Source organism: Plasmodium inui (genome assembly GCF_000524495.1).
Source record: "Plasmodium inui San Antonio 1 unplaced genomic scaffold supercont1.1, whole genome shotgun sequence".
NCBI classification, from domain to species: Eukaryota; Apicomplexa; class Aconoidasida; order Haemosporida; family Plasmodiidae; genus Plasmodium; species Plasmodium inui.
The window spans coordinates 1-10353 of NW_008481835.1; the positions used below are offsets into that span (position 1 = coordinate 1).

The following is a 10353-nucleotide window of genomic DNA, read 5'->3' on the forward strand; positions in this document are numbered from 1 at the left end:
CTGGACCTGTGTTAACTCTGGTCTTAAATTCCTACTCGCCCCCGTTCCTTTTCCCCTCTTCTCCGATCCCCCTGTCTCAGTTGTCTTTTCTGCTTCGGCTGTTTTTTCCTTGGAGGCTTCGAGTCCAGTGGAGTCGGACTCGTTCCTGTTTCGCTGGGCCGAGTTCGGTCGGTCCCTGCATAGATGTCCAAGGTTGTCTGCCTCTTACTTCCGCCAATTAGTTGAGGGCGTGGCAGCTTTTGGGATCACCCCTAACCTTCCGCTTCGGTCTATTGCTAGTTGACCATTGACTCTTCTGCTATTCCCACCGGATTTGGCCCTCGTGCCTTGACGGCTTGGCCCTCCCGTATTTTTATCTCTCTCCCCTCGCCGCCCTGGGGGATGCTGGCCCCCTATCTGGCTCACGGTTTGGCCTGTTCACTCTAATGCCTAAATTACGCTGCCCCTACTCCCTCTCCCCCTCAGGGTCTTGGCCCCTGCTCTCCTGCTTTTTGCTGGGCCCGCGACGGAGGACCTTCCCTCCTCCCCTTTGCCCCTCTTCCGCGCAGGCGGCCGTCGACTTTCCTCTATTTCCTGAAGTGGAGAGTATTAGGACTAGTTCTTCAAGGGGGGGTGGGGATTGTCCCCCTGACGCAGCGTCTGACCTGTTTCTCAGGGGTGTTCCCTCTTCGCTTTTGGTGATGCCTCTTAGCCTCCCCCTTCCCACCAATGTCCTCTAGCTTCCCCTTGTCTCTGCAGGGGTATTGTCACTACGATCCTCTTGATGCCGCTGCATGTGCCTATCTCCTCTTGCCTTAGTGATGTTGATCCCTTCCCCCTCCCTTCACTCGGCGGCTCACTGGCTCATGAACCCTCCCTGAACGTCGCTGGTCTTGGGTGCCTGACTTGGTGATAACCCCTCCTCCTGTTTGTTCTGTGTTCGTTTTCCTCTTTATAGATCCTCCTTTCCACCTGATCCTGTGTCCCTGCCCCGCCTCCCCTTGTTCGGGTGATTTGTCCCTGCTCGTTCCCTCTCAACCTCACCTGTTGGCTTGGTGCCTTTTCTGAGCTGCTTTCCCCCTTCGGTTCCGCCCGAGACTCCTTTCATTTTCCTACTCATCTTGCCTTCTCTCCTTTGTTGAGATGACTCCCCATTTTCTTGACTCGTGAGAATCGGACGAGTCACCTGTCCGGTTTTGGAGTTATACTTCTCCGTCCTTTGGACCATGGCTTGTCCCTGTAGGAGGTTTCCATTGTATTGTTGGTTGCTCTTCCCGTCTGACTTCGGAATCCTGCCGCTTCTTCCTAGGGTGGGAGTTTCTTTGCCCTTGGCGGTCGTCGGAATGCTTAACATTGTTGTTTCTCTGTCAAGTCTCCTTAGGCCCTCCTCCTAAATCAGCCGTTTCTGGACGTCTCGTTGGACTAATGTCGTTCTTCTCTCTCGGGGCTGTCTACTCGTTCTGAATCCCACGCTGCTGCTCTGCCCGGGCTTAGCCAGGGTGAAGTAGTGACGTCTGGGATAGCTGTCATTGATCTCCTGCGGGCTCCTCCTTTGATTTGGCCCCACTAGTCCTCTCGATCTTGTCATTGTAACTACATCTCCTTCCCTGTACTCGCCCAGGGGGTTCTTCTTGGGTTCCCCTTCCATCCTCTTCCCCCCTTCTTTCCTGTGCCTTGAGGCCCCGCGCCTCGGCCCCCCGGTATTTCCTTAGTGATCGTCCAAATATACCCTCTCTTTGATTTTGTTCACTCACTTGGGCCGATGTCCTCTGACTCGCCTCACTAATCCCTAAATGCTCCCTGTTAAGCTGTTTCAGTCACCCCCCCCCTTCTTCTCCGTCTGTGGACTCGTCTTCGGACTTGATGCCCCCCCTGCACCTAGGGCTTCTCTCCCCCCTAATCCCTTCCTCCCCGACGGTCTCTGCCTCCTCCGGCCCTTTTAACATAATCTATATTCAGATCTATACTGATTCGTTCGGATACTCCACTGGGTCTTTGTGATTGGTCCGCCTAGGCTACCTGCTGCCGTCGCCTGGCTGGTGTCCTTCCCCTCCTGGTCCCTCGGTTCCCCTCCCCTCTCGTGGTCGGAATGGCCCCCCCGTTTCCCCCGCCCCCTTTTTCTTGTTGCTCTGGCGTCTTGGGTCTCCACCTAAACTAGTTACCCTCCCTTTTGACCTGGCCCGGTAGCACCACCCCCTTGCTGGACTTCAATCTATAACTTATACTCCTCCACCCCCCCAGAAAGGCTGTCTCGGTCACGCTGACTGATGATAGTGACCCTAGCTCCTGTTCGGCCTCCAGGGTTTTGAGGTTTTTCCTGTCCCCTATTTACAGTTTTCGCTTTGCTAGGTCGTATTCCCTGTTCCTCACGTTTAAAACCCCCCTTCTCTAAATCCATGTCCTTGTTCTTTACTGAAATGGACTTCCTTCCTCCTTAATCCCCTGCTTCTTCCTGCCATCCGTTTGCAATTTCGCCTTCACTATTTCCTTCCTTCGTCCTCGCCAGCTGATCCTCCCTTGCTTCTGACGGTAGCATCTGTACTTGTTCTTGACTTTTCCTCTCCTTTTTGCACCTTCTCACTATTCTTCTCGGCCGACAGTTGCTTCAGACTCATACTCGAAGGTTCTGCCCATGGTTTCATCCTCCCCTCCCTTAGGCGTCCTTTGTAGCTTCTGACGTTGATTATATCTGGCTTCCTCATATATTTGAGCTCTTCGCCCGCTCTGAGGGACTCTTCTGAGTGATGTTCTCCTGATTGGATTTTGTGGACCTGACTGGTTAGGAAACTTTGATCATTGGATCCCCTGCCTTATTTATCCTTAGGAGTTTTTGAACTCGTCATCCTTCTCTTGCTGGGAAACTGCTTTGGCCCGTTTGTTCTGGAGTCCTCCTTACAACGGGGAAAGACTCCTTGCTGTGTCCTTATAGTTGGAACTCCGTCCTGGCTAGGCCCGATTCTATTTCCTCTCTACGAAGTCTACTGAGAAACTTTCATATCGTTCCTTGATTGGTTTGTCCCTAGTTGTCGTAGTGGGACGGAGTCTTTTGTAGCTGAGCCTTCGTTTCCGGGGATTGCGGCTGTCACTACTTTACTCCTCCTTGGGATGATCTTTAGTTAATCCCCCTCTCATGTTGTAGATAATCTGGCCCAGATTGAGGTCAGTTAGGTCCTTTGGGCGGGACGTTAGGCTTTCTACAGAGTCTGTTACTTCTTTGTTCATCTGTGGGTTGCTGTCGTTTGGGCCTCAGTTAGACTCATGCTTCAGGTTGTGAGTTTTTAAGTCTTTAGAGCCCGCACCTGATCTTTACCTACTCAGTTGTACTCGTTCCTGGGATCTCCTCAGGAATTTTCAGTCTGTAAGACAGATTTGTATCCTCCTGTTTAACTTGGACTTTCTTTCCTTGTCCCTGTCACTTGTCCTCTTCTTTCCAGGGCTAAGCTCTGGTTTAGAAATGGGGGTTTGATCAACTCCTCAGGCTTTTCTCCCTCATTGGCTTTCTCGCTTCACCCCCCCTTCGTCCTTGGTGTTCAGAGGTGTTGTGGATGTCTCATTACCTTCTTTGGGGAGATGGTTCTGGGGTTCTATGCGACTAGGGGCGTTCTGTGTCTGTTTTGCTTATTCTTGATTTGCTTATTATTTTTCCCAGATATTTTAGGGTTTCCAGATTTCCGCTTGGGTTTCTCCTGATGTGTAATCTGAGGTGTTCCCTTTCGTCATCTTTCGTATAAATATCCCTGGTGTTTAGATGTTCAGTCCCTTGTCAGATTGTTTCCAATGTGGAGCACCTTCCGGTTTTTGAGACTGGCTTGGGCTTGGTAGTTGACTTTGTTCTTTTGTGAAAGCCTTTCTCTGGGGAATCCTAAATTCCCCTTTCCTCCCCTCCTGCGTATATTCAACTCCTGGTTCAGGGGAGAAGGAGGGGACGGCCTTTGGATTTAAACTCCTTTTGGGTCCCTGATATCTGGGGTCCTCAACGTTCCTGTCTTTGAGGGAGTTTCTCGAGACCTGCTCTAATAATCTGTTCTCTGATTATTAATTCCCCTGTCACCGGATCCAGCTGTAGATCCCCTTCAATAGATACATGTTGGTTTCTTTTACCTCCCACTTCTTCTACGTGGGGGGGGTTTTAGGAGTTGTATCTTGTTAAGATATTGCACCATTGGTGATGTTTAGTGGGTACTCTTGGAGTTGTAGATGAAGGCGAGGCTTTCTTCTTGTTTTTTATATCTTGTCTGCTTGGAGTTGAGGTTCATAATATTTCCTTCGGAGTTTATTCTAGCCTCCTTTAATGGCATACTTCCTGTGAAACAGGGGCTCTGGTTGTTACACTCAATCGTTAATCGTTGTCCTTTTTGGAGTTAGAGAAGGGAGAGTTGCTGTCTGGATTTGTCATATACAGATGTCCTGAGTTTATATCTACTTTGTTTCTACTTTGTCGAATATCTTGTCTCATGGGGAGGCTACGCATTATTAATCTCTGTTCTCATTGTTCACCCTTGACTTTTTCCCTAGGAATTGGAGACTGCTCGTATTTTCTATTCGTAGACTTAATTATAAATGCTCAGCTAATTTTTATATACAGGGACTTCAATTTCCTGTTCTGGGTGACGGGTTTCTTAGTCAAATCATTTGCAGGGGATACTCTGGGAGATTATTGGACTTCTGATAGGGTTGATCCTTTGGGCGTCGGTGTCCTATGGCTTCCTCAGAGTGATTTCACTTTTTCCTTGATTTTATTGGTTTGGAGGATCTTCTAGTTCTTATACTTGTCCTAGACTTAACTAAAGATCCGTTTCCGCCTATGGACTGTGAGCAAGGTCCCGTTTTGGGGTTGTAATTCTTTATCCTGTGATTTGCTGTCTTCGTTTTGGTTCTATAGCTGGTACCTTTTGCTTCTGGTAACTAGTTATGGCGGCGATGTTCCTACTACTGTATCCTGGAATTAGTCGCCCATTGGTGAAATGTCTTGGTGTTTTTGTCTGTTCATTTGTTCTTAGAAATAAGCGGCGTCCTCCTTTGTTGTCGTTCTGACTTGTTCCGTTTCTGAAATATCTTTTTTCTAAATAAATTGTTGGTTTTTGACAGACTCTAACTCGATTATGGGAATTAGTCCTTGGAGGTTGACGGTTTTCCGCGTTTTCTCTTGGAGATCCTTAGCCTAGGGAACTCTTGTTAGCTGGCACTCTCTGCTATGACATATTTCATTCAGTTTAAATTTCTTCTTTTTCCTTCTGTTGTATCCTTGTGATTCCACCTATGACGGCAGATTTCCTAGTGGTGCGATGGTTCCTTCGTGGCGGTTGGGCGAGATTTGTGCTGCTCTGTGATATCGCCTGCCTGGCTGTTTTTTCCACATTCCTTCTTGGGTTGCTTCCAAGTCTAAGATCTCTATTTCGTCACGTGTTTCTATAGATTGACGCGTGTAGCAGCTTCTGGATAGGCCAATGGGTTGTTTGTTGATTTAACTTCGCATGCCTTTGCTCGGGTTGTAGATGCCCTTTTTAGGTTTCCTTGGGTGGGATTGGATATGCCTTAAATCTGTTCCGGGCGCCCTGTGGCTGTAGGATTTTGGGTGGTTTTTTCCTTCTGACGGGTTCCACTCTACTTCCTTTTTCTGCTATGTCTCCTCTTTTGACTCATAATGGTGTTTTTAGCTGCTTCTTTTAGTGGGAGGTCTTTCATGGCTGGGGCTGATTCTTGTTTTTTATCTTACCTGTTCTCCCTTACCTTTTTCTCTGAAGGTTCTGTTGTTCCTATGGGTCTATCTATTGCTTACGTCTTCGTCTTAACCCTGATTCTTCAGCCCGACGCGAAGAAATGCCTCAGTTTCTTATGGTTTTATATACTTCTCAGGCTCATAAATTACTTGAAAAGTTGATCCGGATATGTGCCCACGGTTTGATGATACTTGCTTTTATGTTTCTGATTTGAGGCCGGGTTGACCGAGGTCCTAATGGCTAGGACAGTTTGTTCTTCTCTTGCTTTTGTAACTATTTCTGCAGGAATCATCGGGGTTGGTTCCCTTGTCTCTGAATTAGGAGGACAACTGGCCTATAGATTTCCTGTACCAACGTATTCATTCCTGGTTCCTAACTTGGTGTTGTGATTCCTATATTTCTACTTGTATTTGGTCGTCTCAGTTTCTCCTGGGGGATTCACTCTAACTTATTATTTCTCTCATATAACCTAACTCATACGTTACTAGGCTTTCCTTTTCCTCACATTTTATCTTTTTTTTTGTTCTTCGGTGCTGGAGTTGTATTGATTATTCCTTGAGACTGCCCATCCTCCTTCTCCGTCGTTCCATTTTTTGTATATTCTGTGCGCTGGTCATTACAGGCAACATTGCCCAGGAAATACTTGATAATTTTGCTCCTTTTCCGTTTATTGCTCAATATTCCCTTCAGGAGTTAGACAAACATTATTGGATACTTTCCCTTTTAATTATATTACTTTCCTGGTTTTCCAATATTGACCGTTCCAAGTTTTATTAATCAACTAGTCTATCCATTTAGCACTTGGTCCTACTTATATTCGGTTGGGGCGAGTTCCCTTACATGTTTATATGCAGCACGATATATACAATTCCTTAGGGTGGAGATTGCCCTCTGTCTTATACTCTGGTGAGGCTAGGCCGCTATAGAATAATTCCTACTCCCCTGTACTGCTTCCTTTCACTCCTATATTCTTAACATTTATAGTTTGCCGGAATATTGTGATGACACGCATCATTACCTAATATACCTCCACTTAAATACAAACCCTTCCAGTGCATTTAAATTAAGGCGCAGTATCCTTCTTCACGTTATATATGTTAAATAATATCGGTTATATATCATCCTTAGCTCACACTACTCCTCGATGTGATTATTTTATTCGCGGCCTGTGACTGTATATACCTTATCTTAGATGGGGGCCGTTTATTGTCATTACTACTTCTAACATCTGTTGACGCTTGTATTCTATCCTGTTCCACATGTTCTTTTTATGGATTTGACTTGAATTAAAAAACTTCTTGTAGTATTATAAAAATTTTATTATAGTATTAGTGGTACCTTACATATTTAATAATGACTACTTCTCCTACATTGGGTATGTTTGGTTTCCCATCTCTTCAAGAATTATTATATCTATCACAAAGGATTACTATATTAGAAGATTCGGCTAAGGTAATATACATATCACCTAATAAATAAAAAGAATTGATCGCTGTATAGTGATAGTTAAAAGCACCTCATTATTGAAATAGGGTGGTGTTGGTGAAAGGGTCCACTAAGTTGCCTTAATTACATTATAAAATCTTAACATATTCAGTAAAAGCCCCACATTGTTGTTTTTATTATACTTCCTCTTGCTTCTTTTTTTCAATAATTCCTAATATATATGCAATTCTGATAGGGTCCTGTTTAATTCAATTCATAAATTCTATAATTATTATGGTAGTAGTTGTTCTAAGTAGCGCTTACTCAATTCTATATAGAAAATATTCAACATAAACATATCGCTTAAATATATTTATAATTAAGATATAGGCGTTTTATAGCGGCTAGAATTTTTACGATGGTTTTAATATATGCATTATGAGAAACTCCTGGTTTCATTCATTACAAGATTGAGAAAAGTATATCATAGATAAGAAGATTGATAGGTTTCACTGTCTTATTGGTCGATAAATATACATAAGGAGTAAGGGAGTCTTGTACATATTTTTCAATAATCCATATGACTTCTGCAGGAAGGTTGCTGGTGAGATGGTTGTCTTGATTATAGATTAATGTGATTGCGCCAATGTTATTAATTTAATTACCTGACTCCCTTTATTTCTCTGTAGGCTGCCCATACATTTCTTATTGGAGAATTAAGCTATTTCATGATAGGACAGTTGGAACATTGTGTAGTCTATTTAACGATTTCATAATTTTATCAAATAATGAGTTATAGTTACGGTTTATCATCTTTAACCTCATGAAGTTGACGTAATATATTGATTACTGTATCATATACTCCTCCGCTGTTGGTGTCGGAATTTTACGGTAACAGCCTGTATAAATAGATTCCTTCATAATATATGAGATATAATAATATAAACACTTATACACAACTAATTATATTATTTATTATGAGGGCATTTTCTAATACGGATTCGTCCACAGCATATATATCATCCTCCCCGTCTCCATTGTTTAAGAAGAGGATGCATAATTTTAGATATGCCCTCCCTGGAGTTCAGGAGTTCAAATATTACCCAAAATAGATAATTGAATAAAAAAATAATTGGAAATAACAGAAATTGTGATTATATCTATAATAGTATGCAGTGTTTCTCTTATATCAGCTTCTGTCTTGCTATGAATTGTAAGGGAAGAAACAGGCAGTGATCAACATACCCATTAGAAGACTGTTAAAAGTTTAAATAACAGAAACATAGGAAGTTTAGAGATGAAATATGAGAATACTCATCCTCTAACATGTGACGAAATTAAATAAGAGACTTATATGCCTCTATAACATCCGTACATTGCTGTTCCAGATTAATTCTTAAATACGTCACATATTAAAGGTATCATATATTTCTTCTGATTATAAATCCTGGATAAAGAAGAATATCTTCAAAACATTAATTACACCTTGTATGAACCAATTTCTGAAGTCATAGATTGTATAATAAGTTTAAAATATGCACATGGCTGGCGTTGACGTCTATTGTGACGAATGGATAAACTGGGAATACTGCATATTGTTACGAGGACAATTAAAACTGTCCTTTTCTACAATGTCATAGATATATATAGTATGGCATTGAAGCTGAGGATACCCTAACGGAGGATATCATGGGTGCGAAAGTTTAGAATATACTTTACATGTATTGTCAAGTATAAAATAGGATAAGACCGATGAAGCGTACGACAGGACGTCGCCTGTAGACCTGTTAACAATGCGAACAAATATGGAAGCCGAGTCAACTCATTTCTTATCCTTAAACTTTGCAATTCAACAGGATATGACTAATTGCATATTTTATCCTTTAAGAACATTTCTACGTTGCTGGATCTGAAGAATAAATTTGGAATTATAAGGAAGGCAGCGTATTTGCACATATATTGCAGTGGAGGCCGAGTTTCGCTTGATGAGAACTTTCAATTTAAAGTAATATAGTCGCAATTGGCGAATAAATTCAGTCAAGTGCGAATATCATTCTCCCCTAATTCCTTAAAAGAACATAGAATCAGGTCATATTAGAATTCTCGCACCTGTGCTAAATGTATTCTGACTCCTGCAAATGCATTATTTTTCTTCTTCACCTATTTGCTGGTGCGCTCGAAGCTTATGTTTAGGATTTGCATCTTTATAGGTTCCTGTACAATCCCTCTTTTGCTTTCTTCTACTTCCTTCTTTACGTTTCATTTTAGGTAGGAATATTTGTTAGTTTCTTCTTCTTCTATTCTGTTTCAAACACGTCCCTGCTAAAATTATATATAATTCTGTTCCTGTTCCGCATTTCTCTTTAACAAGATGGGTTACGCGCAATTGGTAAATCATAAACCGTGGAATTATATATAAGATTCTGTCGCAACTTATCCACAAATTACATGAGTAAAAGCGCGGTTTATTGGATTCATTCATTTTCATTGAGTCTCCCTACTGCCAAATTAGTGCTATATATAAAAAGTTGCCGGACTCTTCAAACTGAAAAAATTATTCTCATAGCCACTTTGCTCATAATCTGCAAAGGAATAGAAAAAAGTTAAATCAAAGTCATGTGAGTAATGCAATCCAAAGAATTGGAATGCTTATATTCGAAATCAGGGCAACACAGAATATACAGGTAACAAAACAACTTTCATGTCAGACCTTTGACCAGTAGTAACCCATGTAGTGAACATACATATTTTATGATTACGATGTGGGATACGACAAAAAGGGACACCTTTACACTAACCGTAGAGACACTGAAGGTCTTAATTCTTCCAGAATCTACAGCAGAGACTGTGTTATATCTTTACAAAAACAAAATAGGTTTTAAGGAAGCTTCTAAAACTTCAAAGAAGAAATAAATCTATTTTAAATAATTATATATTTTCATGTATAAAATCACAAAGGGTATTAGAGGATATTAAATCCTAGGGCAACAAATAAAATTGTAGAGTTTTTAATTCAAGCCATAACGCTCGATACAAGGAGGAAAAAATTTAGAAAACCAATTGATATAGGTAAGAAATTTCGTACTTATATATCTTTCTCGTTAACTGCTAATAATCACGTGTATTCTGACACATGAAGGTTTGCAATCAACTCCTCTCTTATTTGATGCGGTATTGGGCCCTGGAAACATCCCACCGCATATGTTACTGTAAGTGTCCTCTGCCTTCT

General features: G+C 42.2%; 4 protein-coding genes across 4 annotated transcripts; all 4 read right to left on the reverse strand.

Moving 5' to 3' along the window:
• Positions 1-931: 931 nt before the first annotated feature.
• Positions 932-1333, reverse strand: C922_00001 (hypothetical protein; the record flags this gene model as incomplete). The annotated part of the gene is made up of 1 exon (XM_008815618.1): positions 932-1333. The coding sequence occupies one exon, from the start codon at positions 1331-1333 to the stop codon at positions 932-934; it is 402 nt and encodes a 133-aa protein (XP_008813840.1).
• Positions 1334-1369: 36 nt separating this feature from the next.
• C922_00002 (hypothetical protein) lies at positions 1370-1627 on the reverse strand (the record flags this gene model as incomplete). Its single annotated transcript, XM_008815619.1, has 1 exon — positions 1370-1627. One exon carries the CDS (start codon positions 1625-1627, stop codon positions 1370-1372), a length of 258 nt encoding a protein of 85 aa, XP_008813841.1.
• An 832-nt stretch (positions 1628-2459) lies between these two features.
• Positions 2460-2681, reverse strand: C922_00003 (hypothetical protein; the record flags this gene model as incomplete). Its single annotated transcript, XM_008815620.1, has 1 exon — positions 2460-2681. One exon carries the CDS (start codon positions 2679-2681, stop codon positions 2460-2462), a length of 222 nt encoding a protein of 73 aa, XP_008813842.1.
• A 1050-nt stretch (positions 2682-3731) lies between these two features.
• Positions 3732-4277, reverse strand: C922_00004 (hypothetical protein; the record flags this gene model as incomplete). The annotated part of the gene is made up of 3 exons (XM_008815621.1): positions 3732-3881; positions 4031-4092; positions 4163-4277. The coding sequence occupies 3 exons, from the start codon at positions 4275-4277 to the stop codon at positions 3732-3734; spliced, it is 327 nt and encodes a 108-aa protein (XP_008813843.1).
• Positions 4278-10353: the final 6076 nt, after the last annotated feature.